The sequence below is a fragment of the Euprymna scolopes genome, chromosome 4 (genome assembly GCF_053919585.1).
Source record: "Euprymna scolopes isolate OS-2025 chromosome 4, ASM5391958v1, whole genome shotgun sequence".
NCBI lineage: Eukaryota > Metazoa > Mollusca > Cephalopoda > Sepiida > Sepiolidae > Euprymna > Euprymna scolopes.
Window position 1 is genome coordinate 65624246 of NC_136485.1, and position 19696 is coordinate 65643941.

General features: G+C 35.7%; 1 protein-coding gene across 3 annotated transcripts in view; it reads right to left on the reverse strand.

Annotated features, from left to right (window-relative positions):
- The window catches only part of LOC145268053 (phosphatidylinositol 4,5-bisphosphate 3-kinase catalytic subunit beta isoform-like), a 420372-nt gene that overhangs the window by 39045 nt on the left and 361631 nt on the right, over window positions 1-19696 (reverse strand). For all 3 annotated transcript variants that reach the window (XM_080123347.1, XM_080123348.1, XM_080123349.1), the window contains 2 exons: window positions 12637-12758; window positions 3706-3849 (listed from right to left, as the gene is read on the reverse strand). In XM_080123347.1, coding sequence (XP_079979473.1) covers window positions 3706-3849; window positions 12637-12758 — 266 coding nt within the window. The remainder of the gene's footprint in view (window positions 1-3705; window positions 3850-12636; window positions 12759-19696) is intronic.

The window sequence follows — 19696 nt, forward strand, 5'->3', positions numbered from 1 at the left end:
TAGTTTTAGCTAGATGAGTGTTTTTTTTTATTTGCTTTTAAAAGTGAATGAAAAATAAACAGTTTGTAATGAAAATAATTTAGAGAAATTATGGAAGGAAACCATTAAAAGATAAAAATGATTTGGAGATAGCAAACTTTGCAATTAATTATAAAAAGGCCTTGTGGGCAAGAACCAAAACTAATTATAGATTTTAATAATGCTGTTAAAGGAGGAAAGAGGGGAGGTCATGAGGATAAAATGATAGAAATTATTATCCTTCCTTAGCAATAACAGACTAGACTGGATGCCATTCTTAATTCAGAGACAAATTTTTCTGATTTCAATTTCCTAATAATAACATTTTTCATACCATATTAATATAGCCAATACTTTAATGTATTGTTGCCACATCTGGGTTGAAGCATCTACCACTAGCCTCTCCCTCTTGGATAGAGTCCAAAAAAAGAGTTTTCAATCTAATAGGTCCCACTTTGTCAACTAAGCTCCAACCCCTCTCCTATCACCGCAATGTTGCATCTCTGTGCCTATTTTGCAAATATTTTAATACACTCTGATGAACTCATTGCACTTGTGCTTCCTTGACATACATTTCGCTGACAAATCCACAGCAGCAAAATCTCACCTCTTCGCTGTTGAGGTCTCTAAATGCCAGAAAGCTTTCTACTCCAATAGTTTCTTCCCTCAAACAGCTAGACTTTGGAATTCCCTTCCCGCTACCTGCTTCCCTTACTGTACTGATATGCAGAAGCTTAAATGTAATGTAAACTAACATCTTAATCTTTCATAGGCATGGTCCCAAATAGCAGACTATTACATATAAGTAGCGATGCGCTTTGTTAGGGGTGAACGGGAGTAAAGAAAATTTTTTTTAATAAATAAACAGAACACAGAAAACAATAAAATTTACAACCCTTTTTTAACAATGTGCTCTGATAAACTCATATGTCAAACTAATCCTACAAGTAGCAAAATTCCACCCATTCACTACTGAGGTCTCTAAATGCCAGAAAGCTTTCTACTTTAATAGTTTCTTCCTTTTACAAACATCTTGCTGTTAAACTTCTTATAGCCCCTCGTTAGACAAACCTCAAATAGTAGCCCCTTGCATTTCAAGTGACAATATGTACTATTTGTAGGGAAAAAGTAAAAAAAAAAAAAAGATACAATCATATTTAGTATAAATAAACTTTAATATATGTCTGACTTGTCCACCAAGTTTCAATCATGAATGTGCAACAATCTTTTTTTTTTTCTTTTTTTTTTTTTTTTTTTTTAAATCACTATGCAATAATATGCTCCTAATGTGTAAACAAACCTAGATAGGGGGGGTGCAAAATCATCTATAATTCTGACACTCCATCTTTCTTGTCTAAAAAAAAAATAAAATAAAAAAAAAAAAAATAAATGATCTTAACATGCTTTATACGATTTAACTCATTAGCTTTTCTTTTTAGTGAAACTGGTTTTCCAAAAACTCATCCTTTTTAATCATTTTCTAAACAAAACCCACATTCTCATTTTTAAAACTTTTTTCTGAATATTTTTTACTTTTTATATAAAAGCTTGGTGCGCCAGAGACATTTGCGAGTCAGATCTGGCCTACAGGCTGTAGTTTGGAGACCCCTGATTTCATATTATCATCATATTCAGTTTAATGTCCATAGTTGACACATGTTGGGCAGCTTTTAGAAATTCACTCATAAGTAAACCTATCTCTGTTCAGGTCTTTATTTATCCATCTATCTCTTAAATACAACATCCTTATCACTTACTCTCACATTTTCTTTGTACTCCTCCATGAACAGAACCTGTTAACTCACTCTCATCCATTCATTCAACATGGCCATACAATTGAAGTCTTCTGTTCTGCACACATTTCTCAATACCGTCCAGATTTAATCTTAAATCACCTCATTATACCTGTTGCCTTTAAGACTAGCATTACACAGTCATCATAAAGGGTAGGAACAATAAAATTGTCGCCATAGAAAAGTTACATGATTCCATTTCCGTTTGATGAAAACCAGTTTTCTTTTTTTATTGCAGACCATCTACTAGTTGGCCAGTTGTGTACAAATCCCAAGAATGATAGGAACCTTCTATCATATCTGAAAGTGACACAATGTTCAACGAGCGAGATTGGAGATGCGCCGCTGTACAACTCGTGCTTTCTACCAATATAAGTTATGACAATAGAACCATTGCCAACACCTTCAAAATGCAAACCCAGACGGTTACTTGAGGGCACAGCTCAACAAAGATTCCAGCCACGGTTATGGTCTTTGGTGTGGTTTCAAGTGAGGGCCCCTATCATGCCACCTCACATCTTTAAAGTCAGCTTAAAAGTTAACATCAAAGTGTACCTGGATGTGCTGAAGAGTGTGGTGATCCCCTGGTGCAATCAGGTGACTGTTGGCAGACCTTGGGGGTGGCAGCAGGACTGTGCCAATTCACAATTCCAAATACACCCAGGCTTGGATTCAGAAGGAGTGCTACATTTTTTTTTTTTCTCTTACTGACTTCCCTCCTCCTCTAACCTGAACCTGCTGGACTACTGTGTTTGATCATACGTCGAGTATATCACTAACATGACCTCCCACAACACCAAAACTAGCTTGATTGCCGCCATCTGCTGAGTATTCGCCGAGCTCCCGCTGGCACTTGTGGAAAAGGCATGCTCCCAGTTCCAGACCTGTATCAAGGTAGTGATTGAGGCAGCTATATTGAATAGAGGTCAACTCTACTACATAATCAAGTTACCTGAATTGATTTTTTTCAATAAAAGTTTTAAAATAAAGCTGTAGTGTTGTTTTCTTTAGGGCAGCAAATTTATTGTTCCGTCCAGTACGTTTTATTTTGTTGGTTAGGAAGAAAGTCAGAATGAAGAAAGTTACTTGGTTGAATTAGTTGCGTCCGGTTGGATCCGACTGAAATTTAATATGAAATGAAGTTACCAGCTTCCAAGCAAAACACCAACATCTCCACTACTAAATATGCATCAACTTTTATTCAAGGGAATAAAGGAACATAACGAGAATTGTTGGTGGGCTGGTTTTTGCTGATAACCAAATGATGTTTCCTGGAGTTCCATTGCAGCAGGTCACTTGTGGCGAAATGACAGGTACAGAATAATACATTCTATCACAACATGGTCAATTTTGGAACTGGTATGAATCATATTTTTGGTGCATACTTTTCTTGGTACATATTAATTTCAAGTCTACATTGTTGCATCCTAACTCCCATGCAGTTATAAGTCTAAATACGTGTGCAAAGCCAAACCGCAACTCAATCTTAGGCAAGATACTGTGCATATGTATAAACATAAGTAGGTCCCTCACGCAACTGCTACAATATCATTTCTCTTCAAGCAACACATGTCCCCAACCCTCATAGGCCAGGTTTCACTTCCATACATTATCACACTGCATATACATGTCTGACAGACTCTTCTCTTACTCCACGGTGATAATACTCTGCTAGTTAGTAATGGCAGAACTTCCCTGAACTTACTCCATTCAGTCTTAACTCTTGTAATCACAGTAGCACATGCTCCTCCCAAATAGTATCACCAAGCAAAGCATCTGATTAGCCTTAATAGTAGGCATGTCAATTTCAGACAAACAAACAAAAAATGTTTTAGTAGAAAAACAGGGATGAAAGTAAAAAAAAAAAGAAATTTAAAAGAAATATCCCACTTACTTAAGAAGCCAGAACAACTTGTGACCAAAACGTCTGTTTCGTAATGCTCGGCTCAACAGGAATTTGACCAGTGGACAATACATAAACATTTCGAATTTGAGGACTTGGACTAATTGTAAGAGGTATTGGGTCACTTCATCATCTCTGCAAAATAAATTTGGATTGAAGAAAATAATCATTTAAAAATAATGTTTAGAATTATATGCATTTTCTTTTGTTGTTGTTGTCATCATCGTCATTGTTGTCGTTCAGAAAACATTCGGAAAGTGTATTAGTTTCAGCATTCTTTCCTCCTCATGTTATATAGCTGTTTATATAACAAGTGGACATATAATTAAGATTCTGAAATGTAGGAGTGTATATATCTGGTCGTGTAGCAGTTCATGTTATCTAGTGAAAGTAATTGTATATGCCTGTATATCTACGTGTAAATTTGTATAATGTTCATTTGCGGGTGTGCATTTTACACATTTACAATTCACATATATAGTTCATAAATAAGACAATAACATATGATGAACAGTTCTTTTAACAAAAGGATGAATGCACCCTTTGTCTGTGGCACATAAAACTAAACACACATCTTCTTCACTGGTTCATCTTGACTCTGAATGGTCTATAAAATAAAACACTTTCCCTCCAAAGGAAAACGCCATATACAAAGTTATATTTTCATATATAACATTTATTTCCATGATGTTCAGATTCTCGGATTTACACACTTTTCTCTTTGTTCCTACATCATCTAGAATGCCCACTGGAATGCTTCTATGGACCATAGAGACCAAGAATATTTCTTATTCTATAACATCGGACGTGTAACATCCCGCAGCCCACCTTTTGTTTGTTTCCTCGATCCATTAGCTAATTAAGTGGTTTTCCAGGAGTACAATATTTAACATCTACTGTACAGTCTTAAGGTGTTTGACTTTGTGTTGCAATATTTTTTAGCACGTGTTTAGTGTGATCATAAAGATTTGGACAAGCCAAGGGTGATACAAATGAACCAATCGGGCACCAGAGTGACTGTATAAAATATATTGAATCTGTTTGAATTTTTTTTTATATCTTTTTTTTTTTTTTTGGCATGAGAAGAGGATCATTGCTGATCCTAACTGGATTAATGCTGCCATCTTTTATCTGGAATTCTTTACAGTTCAAAGCTTCTTTGACTGGATTGATGCTGTCCATTTCTCCTTGAGACAATTATTAGTGGCCTGGCAATGCCACAGGGGAGACAATCAAACAAAAAAAAAACCCTAAGCAAAATTCATCCCAAAGCAGCAAAACTAAAGCTGGCTTGCCATGACACTATATATAAAAATGTAGGCAAATTTGGGCATATTTTATTGGTTTGAAAATACAGGTTCCTTTTTACTAATTGTCATAAAATTTTAACCACAAAATGATATTATAATCTTCAAAAAGCCTGCAAATTTTCATGTAGTTTTGTCCTATAGAACCAAAGATATGAGCATTTCAATATTAAATTTGGCTACAAGTATAGACACATAAACATACATACGTATATATATATATATATATATATATATATATATACACACCACCTTTTTTGACAATTTTATTAGTTTAAAATCTCTGCAACTATTTGATCAGAATTTAACAAACGAAGGCTCGTTGGAAAGCTAATGACCTGAATTGTGTAATTTGCCCTTAAAGTTGCACATCATTGTTCCAAAAAGTAAGTGATCACTTTTCTATATTAAAGTAAAATGAGCACCTACTTTATGGCCACATTTTCAGGGGGTCTGTTATTTTTTTTAAGGGGTGGTGTTTATTGTGACCTGATAGACCAACACAAAATCTACCTTAAAAGACTTGTTTTCTATAGGTTTTCAGGTGTGCTGAAAATGAATATTGCAGTTAAATTTTCCACAAATAAGTATTTTTCCAGGTATTAAGCAAAAATATGCATGCGATTGCGCATACGACAATGGTCACCACTTATAACATAAAGAATTACATGGTTTAATACCCAGAAAAATACTTATTAGCGGAAAATTTAAATGCCATATTCGTTTTCAGCACACCCAAAAACCTATCGAAAACAAGTTTTTTTAAGGTAGGTTTTGTATTGATCTACCAGGCCACAATAACCAAATAAGCACCATCCCTAAAAAAAAAAAAAAAATAACAACAGACACCTCCACCCACAAAAGGTGGTTATAAAGTGGGTTGGTTGGTTGGTTGGTTGTTTTTGTTTTACGGCATATCAACCCTTTTTAGGTTACTTAATGCCGGATCCAGTGATTTTGAAGAAAAACTTTTTAATAGAATATATTTGTTGTTGTTTTTTTTTTTTTTTTTTCAAGTTGGTTTCTATTTAACCCATAGTTGAGACCCTAGCAGGTATTACCACTCCTGGTCAGGGTGGACCAGGGAGCAATGGCAGTTAAGGGATGGCTCCACACTCCCCAAAGCCTGCAAGCTGGGACCTCACCATCGGATATAGTTTAAGGTCATATCCAGGACCTATAAAGTGGGTGTTCATTTTACGTTAAATTAATATAAAAAGTGATCCTCCACTTTTTAAAACTATAATTTTTCATACCTTGGAAATTACTCATTTCCTGGGATTTTAACTGTTATTTTCATTTTCAGCACCCTTGAAAACCTATAATGGCGGTAATTTTAAAGAATTTTTGTGAGTGGAAGATACTGCGCCTTTACCAATATTTCAATCATAGTTATTTGTTTTCCTAGTTTTGCATATGAATTACAAAATATCTTATATTTCCCCAAAACCGCTGGCCTTGATGGAGAGGAAACTAAAACTTGCAGCTAAATGATCTGAAATAACAGCAAGGGGAGACTTGATTCCAAATATTTCTCATATGTTATATCTTCCCTCTTTTGGACATAAGGTACGATTATAAATATCTCCAGTATCAAATAATCCTTATACACTGTGAAATTTACTTTATGTATGAAAACCAAAGAGGGGAGGTATAACATATGAGAATTATTTGGAATCAAGTTTCCCCTTGCTATTATTTCAGATCATTTGAAACCATAGCAGCAAACTTTAGTCCCCCCTCCATCAAGGTCAGAGCTTTGGAGGAAATATTTAATATTCGTAATTAGATAATTTCTTTTCTTTACAATAGAATTATTTCTTTTGTCGTACCTTTCTGGATTATTTTCCTATTACAAGAATGGCTCTCAACTCAAGAATTTGTTTCTTATTCTGTCAACTCTTTTAAGGCCATTTTAATACAAAACCTACCACAAACAATTCATTTTATATGATAAACTGACCATTGTTTTTACGCAGAACCAGGGTAATTGCGCATTCATATCTTTCCAAACATTATTAAAATTGTGTGACCAATTTTTCTGTAGCACTGCACTGGTGTTAACAGATCAGGCTATCTGAAGATATCTGCCTCCTGACTTATATGCACCAAACAATTTTTTTTTTGTCCTTTTTCTTTGCAGAATATGATTATGTTTTGCAATGTCAAAAACAATTTTTCTCAATTGGAAAAAACAATTTGTCACATTTGGAAACAACAAAAAAAGAGTGAATTATTTCATGACACCTCGAAATTTGAAAGAAATTTAGAAGCATTTAAACTGTTGAACAGAAGGTCATATTCAATTGGTTTTTAAATTTATATATTTAAAAGATCAAAAGTTTTGGACGCCATTTATAATAATTTTAAAGTAATTAAAACACCTTATCTTAACAAAATTAGTTTTAGTTTTATAATGATTAGGTTTAGGTTCATTGATAAATTACTGACTAAATCATACTGTCATAATTAAATGTAATTATAAAAATCCGATTTAAAAAATATTTTGATAAAAAAAAATCAAACAAAAAATGGAAGAGTTTAAAAAAAAAAAAAAAATGATGTCTCCAATTGCACACATTAACATTTTTTTAATTCTTATTGCAACTAATCCTTTTGTATCGGTTCAAAATGCTACTGAAAATGTATGTCTTATTGCATTAAGTTATCCTTTAACTAGGTGTATCTACCTGGGAGTCCTGCTCTCAACTTAATACACATTTGCAGACAATAAGAGATGAAGATTTCATCTCCATAAAGTTTCTAATCATGCCTCTCATAATTGCAATTAAGCACAGAAACATAGTGCCTCTACACATCCATCGGTGACCAATTACAACAGGCATAAAGGAGGTTTCAGAAATAAGTACCGCACATTCTGCAGGTGGACCATGAAGCCAACTTGCGTAGTGGCTGTAGAATATCGCAGTAAAAGAATAAATGATTAATAATCTTATCCTCTTCATTGCACGGAACAGAAAGTGTTTAAGCAAAGTCAGCTTTGCTAAGTCTGATACTACTACAGCTTTTGGACCAGTTTTTCCCAACTGCTTAGATAAACCAATCAGAATGCAAAAAGAGCAGAAAAGTAATTAAATCATAAATTGGTGATTGTCAAAAATTTCAAACAGAAGAAAATTAATAGACTACAAAAAACTGCTACCCAAGGCAATAAATGTAGGTTACGGTTAAAAAAAACCCAAAACAGTTTGGTTTTTGTTGTGTTCAAAAACTGGACCAGTACCCCCACTCGACTTCCCCGATATATATGATGGCAGCATCTCGTTCTCGAGTAATGCCATTACTTAATATATCTCTGGCTCAAATGATGCAAACATGAGCGCAACTAGCAGCACGTGCCAGACGGTCACCTCTATGAACCTTCTATAGTCCAGCACATCCACTGATGACCGAGTCCAAGCTGTGGTGCCCTAAACACCTACCAGGCCAGACCCTGGAAGTTCCAGAGCATTTATTGCCATTCACACCCATAACTGCATCAGTCCTCATTGAATGTCCGCTTGCCGTTTCAGGCTACAGCCAGCCTTTTTGTTATCGAGATGCACACTGATTGCAAAGTGTGTATTCCATTGCATATCAAGTAATGTCTGTGTTTGAAGCTTTTTTATAGTGAGGAAAGAGACAATCCCACTCTCTAAACAACTGCCACATTGAACCAAAAAGAAGAGCAAGTCAACATCATTGGAAGCAGCAGTTGCCGCAGGTTTTATATCAGGATTTTCCTTCTCCTAGAGAGGTTGCCTTCACCACTGCTTACGGGAGCCCTCTCCACCCACCATGCCATTTGATCCATAACTGGAATTTAGGTTGCTGGGCACCAGAGTATACTCCACACACCGGTGGGTCATTTTTTTTTTTTTTTTTTTTTTTTTACATGGTGGTCACCACTTATCAAGGCCTGGAAGCCACTCAGGGATAAGGGTTATGATTAACTGACTATTGTTTTTACGCAAAACCAGGGTAATTGTGCATTCATACCTTTCATATATGGTGCAGCTGACAGGGCCTATATACATACATACATAACAAAAAAATTATTTAATATTTTTTGTCAGAAAATAGATTTTGCATAAAAATGAACATATGGTGAGCGTTTTTCTTACTTGAGATGTTTTTTTTTGTTTGTTTTTTCCTGCTGTTAAAATATTGCCTTCATTTGCTTTTGAGAAAAATCATTTCCATTCAGATTTTTCCAGCTGTTTACATAATTCTACATCAGCAAAAAATTGATTTTGCTCAATTCAAAAGCTGTACAAGTATCCAAAAATTTTTGCCGACTTAGAGAGCATCCTGTATTATTAACCAGATGAGTGATAACTCATTATTATAGAGACATTCTGACACGAATGCCCAAAGCCAAATGCAATTGGAAATAAGCTACTTCAAGAATAGGTGTCTACAAAAGGATTAAAACCAGTTTCAGAGAAACTACAGGTAGCAAGAAAAAGCCATAGACAACATTACCAAACTTAAAAACCTGGCAAGCAGCAAAATCCCAGTCCTTCACTGTTGAGATTCCTGGATGCCAGAAAGTCTTCTACTTTAATAGTTTCTTCCCTCGGACTGCTAGACTTTGGAATCCCCTCTTGCTTTTTTGGCTGTACTAACATGCAGAATGTAAATATAATGCAAACAGACATCTTGCTGCTCAACTCCCTACATAACACCCTGTAGACATGGTCCCAAATAGTAACCAATTACATCTAAGTGGCAATATGCCTTGTTTGGGATTAATAAGACTAAAAAAATATACTTTCTTTAATAAATTACTATGAAACATGTGTAGGTTCATAGTTTTTTGCTAGCCACATTTTTTTTTAAACTAATAAATTACAATTTGTCAAGGTTAATAGTCATTCGAGGATAAAGGTTAGAAGACAGACGAATATATTCACAGCTGAATGATGAAAATTTGGTGACTTATGAGGTCAGTTTATAAGAAGTGTTTATTGAAATTAGATTTGAAGATGAATATGTTGTAGTCCTAAGAGAATTAATCTTGTGGCAACGTGTTCCACAGATAAAGAGGGAGAGGGGGGTATCTTGGAAATAAACTCTATTCATGGACATTCTATTGGATTTCAGGCACTCAGAGGAAGGAATGAAAGTTTTTTGCAGTAGTAGTAGTAGCAAAAAGATTGAAGTTCAGTTAAGCACTCATTATGGATAGTTTTTTAAAATGGAAATTGCTTCAGACAAATCATGAAGCCATTTGATGTAAGGAGCTAAAATCATACTACTTCAAGGTAAAAAACCAGCCAATAATAAGTGTGAGATGGAATAGATTCTAACCCAGAAAACAGCAATTTTCCCCTCTTTGTCAGAAACATCGCTCATGGAATGTTTGGACTAAAGGACAAAATAAGGGAAGCGAAACTTATGAGGTTGACAAAAACTTACTAAGAGAAAAATTTGATGAACAAATAATTTCACAAAATGAACCCATGAACTAGCCACCTTATTCGTGTGATTTAACCCCATTAGATTATTTTCTTTAGGAATATCTAAAGTCCCATGTTTACCAGATACAATAGACAACTTGGAAGACAACATTTGACATCATTGTCGAAATACAGCTAAATTTAACGTGTAGAGTCTGTGAAAATTGGATGTCTCAGTTGTGCCATATACACACGAGTTGCAGGGCCCATGTACCCGAAATTTTATTTAAATCATAAATGTGAAAACTTTCTTTGGAATAAACTACATATTTGTCTCATATAAATATATATTTTAATTTAAAGTTCACAGTCTCTAAAAAAAACTACTCTTTATATATATTCCAGTAGAGGAGCACGGGGAAGCAATTGGTGTTTATGATAACTGTTTATTGATATAATACATTAAAAGGACCATGTTGCATCCCTCAGGAAAGCTATCTTGTGTTAATGTGTTCCACAGATAGGAACTCTTGGAAAAAAACGGTTTATGGAAAGTCTGCCTGATATTAGGCTTCACTGCAGTGGCGGTAGAACAGAGTGAACTTTTAAGGAACAGAAAAAAAAAAAAGAAAAAAGTTCAAATGAAAATCTCAGAATCTACAAATAAAGACAACGTGAACCTTGTATTCTCTCAGTGGATACCTTTTGTGTAATCAATCTGATTCTACACAGAAACACTCTAACGCAAAATTAGATGTGGGAGATCTGGGTAAACCTAGAATGAAAATACTGACACATGAAATTGCCTGGTGTGTATGCAAAAGGTGTTTTTAGTTGAGTTTTATTTCTATGATTATAGGAAAGGGAGACACTACATAATCTTGAAAAAAAAAAAAAAAAGGCTTTATATAAGAGGAGGAGAGATGTAATAGGTGTTATCCACCCACCCCCTCCACCATTCCCAAGATATAAATAAGTTGAGCCATACTGAGAGCAGTTCATGAATTTGTCCTTTCACAGTAAATATGCAAAATTACATTTAAATAATAAAATCAAAATCATTATGAAGATGGTTGGCCGTTTTGTTTTACAGCATATCAACCTTCTGGTGTTATTTAATGCTGAATCAGGTCCTATTTACTTGCCTCTCTATGAGGGCAAAGTTAAACACTATGTTGAATTTAAATGTGTGATAAACACCAACTCTCCAGAAATGGGCACTCTGCATTGGAACAAAAATAAAAAAAAATTTCAATATGGAAGTATTTCTCCTATGCTGAGCAAGGGCAGAAAAGCTGAAGTGTACTATCAAAACAGATACTATACTTTACTCCTAACTAAATTCCAAAGACAGAATGATAAATGATTTTTAATGTGGTGAAAATCCAGCTCTTCAAAACAGAGCACTCAGGATTGGGATTACAAAAAAAGAAAAAAATTGTCTCAGTATCAAATTTTTTTTGTTTTTTTTTTTAAATGGAAATCACTCCAGACAAGGTATAAAACCATTTGATATAAGGAACTAAAAGCATAACGCTTCAAGGTCAAAAACAAGCATAAGTATTATATTGGGCAGATTCTGACTACAAAAAACAGTAATACTTCCCCCTTTGTCAGTAACATTGTTACTGTTATGTGACGGCTAAAGAATAGAATACGAGAAGTAAGAGTTACAATGTTGTCAAATGTAAACCCAACGTTCACTTTCTACTCTCCAATGATTCAGAACAGATGAAAGATGAAGTGTATTCTCAGAACAGATACTACACTCTGTTTCTAGGTAATTCAGTCATTTTGATAAAAAAAAAATACTGTGCTTCAAATTCTTAATATCTTCAAATATTTATTCATGCTATAAACATTTTTAATTTCTTTCATAAAAAATAGTTCATTAATTATAGATAAGACGTTGACAGGAAGTACAACTCCAAGTGAAAGTGGGCCTGACAGTAATGGCAACTAAGAATGATTTGACACTGGGTTCAAATTGAGGCTTCATCATTGAATATAGTTTTGTGTCAGAGCCAGATTCATCCATGTAGAGAGATCTTGAATAGTTGATAGGATTGGGAAATAGGGTAGGCAGGAGAAAAAGAAAGCTAAAAAAGAGATTTTGGAATGGAGTTAAACACCCTGCCCAAGGGTGTCCAAGTTTCTCAAGATTTGTTCTCAAGTCATTATTATGAAGAATGGAAAACATTGCTGATACTCACGGTAATTGTTCAAGACAGCTGACTGCAAATTCTCGGACTGTTTTGTCAGCATACGTAAAATCCAAAAGGGCTAGACTGAGTTCGCAGTTGAGTCGGGGCCAACTGATGAGAAGGGCTTGTAACTGAAATGAACATTCAAACAGAAAATATTACTATTAAAAAAAAAAAATGTTGATTATGACAGGGTCACAGTTTCATTTTTATGGACATCTTTCTTTCCATGTAAACTAATATTTCTATACAAAGTGATCGGTCCAGTGAAAACACTTTGCATGGCATATCCTTCCACTGAACTACTTAAATAGTTTCCCATCCCCGCTCCTTAATCAAAATAGTTGGATTAAAGACTTCAACAAAATGGGTTGTGTAAAACGCACCCTGTTCAACTCACCATTGATATGAAACTATTTCTTAACCTTTAACATCAAATCTTTTAACCTTTCTTTTTTTTATGCTTGAACAAAGATAGGAAGAAAAGTTGATAAAATGTTAGAATAAAATTGTCATCTAATTTACCTTTGGCAGAATATCTTTTATTTCAACATCATATCGCAACATCCAAGTTTTGATGAAGAAAACAAAAAAAAATTGCCTTTGCAGGTAGTAAATAGGAACTTACTGAAATACACTTTCATTTCCTTAAATATTAAATATTACTGTTACAGAAATAAACTTACTAATTTAAATACAAAATTGTCTTTCATCTTTATAAAGTACATCTTCAAAAGTAATTTTGAGGGCTATGACAACAGAATATTCTTTCTTGAGTATATATCCCACACAGCTAATCAATTGAGAACCACATAACTCTATATAAAAGAATATAAAATATCAACGGATACACACTCGAGAGTCAAAAGAATATTCTATTGTCTTAGCCCTAATTATAACATATTTAAACTGTCAATTGCAGAGAGAGAATTATGTTCCGAAATTCTTTACTAACTCAATGTCTGAAAGGTACAGAAGAACATGATTCTATGAAATATTCTTATTTAACAAAGCTGGCAACCAAAATTCCTAGCAATTTTTTTGTTTATTTTAATATATTTCCTCACTCTCTTTTTTTAATACCAGCAGCAACAACGGCAGCAGCTGCAGCAGCAAATATCACTGGTCAAAAACGATCTCGATTTGATGAGTAATAATACCGTTGGTGAGTAAATCTTTTATATCGTAAAATGCATCTATTATTTGGTGATCAGTAGGGGTATGACAACAGCATATTTTTTTCATTGTTTTGACTCTTAAGCATATATCCGACACAGTTAGACACAATCAACCGAGAACCACATCACTCTATATAAAAGCATATAAGATATCATCAGATACACACTCGAGTCAAAATAATGAAAAGAATATGCTGTTGTCATAGCCCTAGTGATAAAAGTATACTAGGTTACATGACACCTTCAGAGGCATCATGTTATTAATACAGAGCTACAGCGAAATATAGTCTATATGAAGAATAGCACACTGTTATACTTTAAAATATTTAGAGCGAATGATAAGTAATAAGAACCTAAATAGAAATGAAAATATTTTTATAACATTGAAATATGTTTTCTTTCAATTAATCGCAGGAGAATCAACAGCAGAAGTAAAGTAACTGATACAAAATATAATTTTAATATTGACATACTCTAACACAGACAAGCAACTGAGAACCACATCACTCTATATAAAAACATATAAGATACCAATGCATACACACTCAAGAGTCAAAGCAATGAAAAGAATATGCTGTTGTCACATCCCTAGTGATTATTCAGTAGTATGCTAATATGCAGACATCCTAAAATAAACACCTAAAAAGAAAAATCACCAAAGGAGAAGAACTCGTATTCTTTTAATAAGAGTTATCATTTCTTATTTGCTTTTTAAACTTAGATGGTATTTATCTCCCTTCCAGTTCAGGAAGCTCGAAAGGTGGAGATGGTAGGCCAGCTAGAAAAGGTGATGCACTCTGGCCTTAGAGACAATGCCTGAGCAGCCCTGGTAGAACGCCACAAGTGACTTGTAATAAACCAGCCTCTCTGTAAAGAGAGAAGGTAAAACCTGGGAAGGTGGACCTTCTAGGACTACACATGACAATTAGTTTAGCTAACAGAGGAGGGTCAGAAGAAACCACAATGACCTACCCTCTGTCGGACTGATTCATCAAGAAAGTATCATCATCGACTGGTATCGATGTATCTTTGAGAGTCTGAACCTAACAAAAAGATGTGTTTACAGAACAGAAATATTTATGCACATTTGAAATTTTGCTGGTTTCATTTTAGTTTGGCAAGCTCAATGGAAATATAATCTTTTCTATATAAATAAAATAGTAGATATATATATATGTGTGTCTAAATATTTAGCAGATAAACTACTAGTCACATAACACTGGAATAGCCAGGAAATAGTAATAATAAACCAAGGATGGTTTATAACAAGTAAAATCTTTGTTTGGATCGATGAATAATGCACACAGAAATGTTGGCAAGTTGAAATACAAAATGTTCATTTCAACTTGCCGTCATATTTCTATTACTTTTGTGCATGCACAATTTCATCCATAGCTTGAAGTGGTTTAATCTGTCAATAACTCAAATAGTAGAGAACCCGGCTGAAGCACTAAATGTTTTGATTTCGATTCCAGCTGATAGCATCCAAGTCATTTTTTTTTTAACTTTTGAAATCAGTACTATATATAATATTCAATAAAGCATTGACTCTGTAATAATAAATCTGAAATTTGCATGAATTAAAATATATTTAAGTATATTTTGAAACAAGTCAGGCACCCCTCGCCGCTAGTTTTTCTATAATTCTTTTATATGTTCTTCAATTCAAACCGATTTCAAAAAAGTGTTTGCTGTTTTAAAGCAACCTTTTGGCTTACCAGCAATAACTTTTATACATATTGGTGTGTTTTGTTTTTGTCACATCCTAATGTTAATCATCATCATCATCATCATATTTAAGATGCTGTGAGTGGTTCAGACCGGAGTGAGTGACACATCTCACACCTGCTCTCGATGGAGTCCAATCCAAATAGTGGATATCATTCGACATGCAGTCAAATCATTCATGCACTCAAGCCAGGTTTTCCTTGGTCTACCATATTCCCCAGTGCCTGTGGTCTCAAAGTGTGTTCTAGAATATATGCAAGAGGGGGCATGATGCATATGGCCAAACCACCTGAGAGTACAACCAGCAATCATAATCCCACCAATATCAACTTTCTAATGAAACATAGTTGAAGGAATCTTTTCCTGCAGTTTGCTACTACACATCCATCTCATCAAAGATGAGCATGAAGCGAAAGCAGATCAGAAGCATTAAAGTGTGTAAATCACCAGATTATGCATCCTAAATGTGCAAGACAAATATAAAATCAAACCCTATGGGCAGATAACTTTTACACTGTCTGCCACAACAAAAATATGTAAATAACTCCACTGGAACATCTGCAGAGATACAGCTTGACAGACCATCAAACATCTGGGAGCATGAACATTCAATAATAACATTAACCAGAAAGGTGACAGTACTAAAGGCACACAGGTGAGCAGCTATATAGAAGACAAAGCCATCAAGCCAGACATTGTTATAATGGAACGAAGCTGATTATATCATCATTTTAAATGACTATGGCTTTAATAGAGCTGAACAGGACCTAAGATAACAAAAATATCAGGACCTCAAGAATGATTTTAAAATTAGATAGTCTCTGAAAAAAATAAACATTATACAAATTATCGTAGTAGCAATTTTTTTTTTTTAAACAAAGGAGTCGCCACTTATCAAGGCTCGGAGGCCACTGGAGGATAAGGCCTAATGAAAAAAAAAAAAAAAAAAAAAACTTTAAACATGCACTCAAGCCAGAATCATATTCACAACCTCCATAACTATTATTAGATACAGAACCCTGGATAAAGCTAAAGTTAAAAGTAAAGAACTTGATTTGATAACAATATTCCAGATACAATCCCTGGAAGATTAATACATAGTGAAATATGAATAACAGCTCTAAATGGAACAATGTTTATCCTTAAAAGCGCCTGGAGATATAAATTTAAATCATAATGAAATCAAATGTTAGCTCCAGGGAGGCACATCTTGATATCTTCAAACTAGTTGAAGTAAAATAATAATAAAAAAAATTAAGATAAGCTCACAATTTATGGAGGAGCATCTGAAAAAAATAAGGACTTAATCCTTGGTCATACTAAAGAATCGAGTGTCTCAGACTATGATTTGTATTGCAATATTGGAAAATCAAGTTCTTTACTTTTAACTTTAGCTTTATCCAGGGTTCTGTATCTAATAATAGTTATGGAGGTTGTGAATATGCAATGATCTGCAAGATTAAAGCAATTTTCATATTGATGGTCGATTTATTGTATCAAAAGCACATAAAAAGTAAGATTAGAAGACAATTTGTATATTGTGTGTATCCGGCCTGTTCTTTTGCATGCATTGGAGATATGGATTCCAATTCCATAGCCTATGTGAAACAAACTAATAGATCTAACAAATTCCAAGTTACCTCTCTATGATTGGAACAACGAAATAATATTTTGAGCAAAAAAAGTGGCACAGTTAAAAAAAAAAAAAGGAAACACAAATTACAAAAACTACTGAGGAACATAAGAGTTGATACAACTAGTATTTAATCTATATATATATATAAAAGCGAAAATGTATGTGTGTATGTATGTACGCTTTTCCTCGATGTCCACAAAAGGCTTCTTTCAAAGAAGCGCTTGCTCGGTTCACAACTTCTTAAAACTTTTTATATCATCTATAAATTGTAATATCTCAGAGTTACCCACGGAGCTCGCCTGTCTATTTAATTTTATTGACTTTCACACGTTAATTATTCAACAACTCCCGCATCGGCACGCGTTACATTCGGTTTTAAAAAAGCGAAACTCGACTCTAATCACAGCCCCCCCCCCCGCTTCGGCGGCACGGGGGACAAGATCAAAGTGTAGTATCTGTTCCGGCAGATGCTGCAAGCAAAGACCAGCTATGACTAGCAAAGACCATATGTGGGGGTAACCCCACATATCTGCACTTGGTCATGGTAGGGATCACCCTACGACCACAGTTACTATCCAGCTCCCATTTCCCACCTCTCGGGAGCAGGATCCCCCTTTCCCTCCCTCCATCTCCACATTAAAAAACGGCCTTGTGCCTAATTTGCTCAGTGGGGAAGCAAATAAATAAACAGTCCCCCCGCCCTCTGTGGCACGGGGGACAAGATCAAAGTGTAGTATCTGTTCCGGCAGATGCTGCACTTAAGATAATTTGTACCAGTCAATGGAGGGGAAACCCTCTATACTGGGACAATTATTATTTTTGGTAACCAGAGTGACCCCTTTTAGGGGAGCTGGTTTTTACCTCACATTAAAAACGGCCTTGTGCCTAATTTGCTCAGTGGGGGAGCAAATAAATACCATCTGTTCCGGCAGATGCTGCAAGCAAAGACCAGCTATGACTAGCAAAGACCATATGTGGGGGTAACCCCACATATCTGAACTTGGTCAAGGTAGGGATCACCCTACGACCACAGTTACTATCCAGCTCCCATTTCCCACCTCTCGGGAGCAGGATCCCCCTTTCCCTCCCCCCTCCCTCCATCTCCACATTAAAAAACGGCCTTGTGCCTAATTTGCTCAGTGGGGAAGCAAATAAATACCACAGGCCCAGGCGCCAGCTTCGGCGGCCCGGGCGACAAGATCAAAAGGGGGCCGCTGACGACCCGCTATGCGCGCGTTTGGGGTGGCAGCAGAATGAGATCCGCTCCGCGTTGAGCTGGGCGCCAGGTTCGAGTCATCTGAACAATTCGGAGTTCTCTCTGACCTGGCGATTGGCCCGAAATGCACTTCCACTCAACAACATACAATGCAGTTCCGGGTTTTTGGAGTCGCCTGATTGTCCCCGTTGTGGGACAACGGCCGTAGAAACTACGGATCACGCTTTCTTTGATTGCCGCGAACTCTGCCAGTACTGGTCGTATGTCAACAGAGTGACGGCTCGCATCGATCCTGAGCATCCTCGCCCAATTACTGTATCCAATGTTGTGGACAACGTGAGGCCGCCGTGGGACCGGGAAAGACAAATGGTCTACATTACGATCCTGGCCGTGGCGAGAATGGTGATTTGGACGTCGCGTCTGCAAGGTTGCCGGGGGGTGTTGTCTTTTTCTGATCAAGATCTGATCGCTTTCTTTAAACACCAACTACGGGTGAAGATCAGATGTGATAGAAGAAGGCTGCATCGCGCGGCATTTGACAGAAGATGGATACATGTGGCAAGTCTGTGTGTACGAAGAGGAGCCAAATTTGAATACGTGTTCCCCGCCTAGGTGTGGAACGCGCAGTTCTGTAAAGTAAAATTAAACAAGTAGTCTCTCAGCTAGCTGAGTGTGTGTTCCATCCCTCCCCGATTAAGAAGCCTCCAAGATCCCCATCCCCTCTTACCTGCAATTTTTGTTTTCACCCCTTCCTCTAAATTTTACCCATCTGGGAGAAAAAGAAATACAAACTAACCTCCATCCCTTACCCACAAAAATTTTCTTTTCTCCATTCACCCCCATCTAGAGGGCATCCCCACCTAGAGACTGACCCGCAGAAGTGAGGTTCCTTTTACAAACCTAGTGGAACGGGCAGTCTATCAACTAGACGGGGTTGGGAGGGTCCTACTAATCACCTTTTGTTTTTTCTTCCCCCGCCCTCGACACAAATGAATTATTGTACCATTTTATTGTTACCTTTTTTGTTTTTACACGTCAATAAAAAATGTTTTAAAAATTGGGAGTTACTAGGACGTCCCCCAATATGAAAGGGTGAATGCGGTATTATGGTGAAAGAAGATACTAGCTGGGAGAAACTTTTGACTTTGTTTAGTTCTGGAGTGACAAGGATGACCAACGACCCCCAAAATCCCCCCTTTTGAGTTGGCCATGTGCCTAAGTTTTTTGTTCATCGTTGATTTTTTCTGTATTTTTTAACATGAAAAGATTTAATATCTCAAAGTGTAGTATCTGTTCCGGCAGATGCTGCAA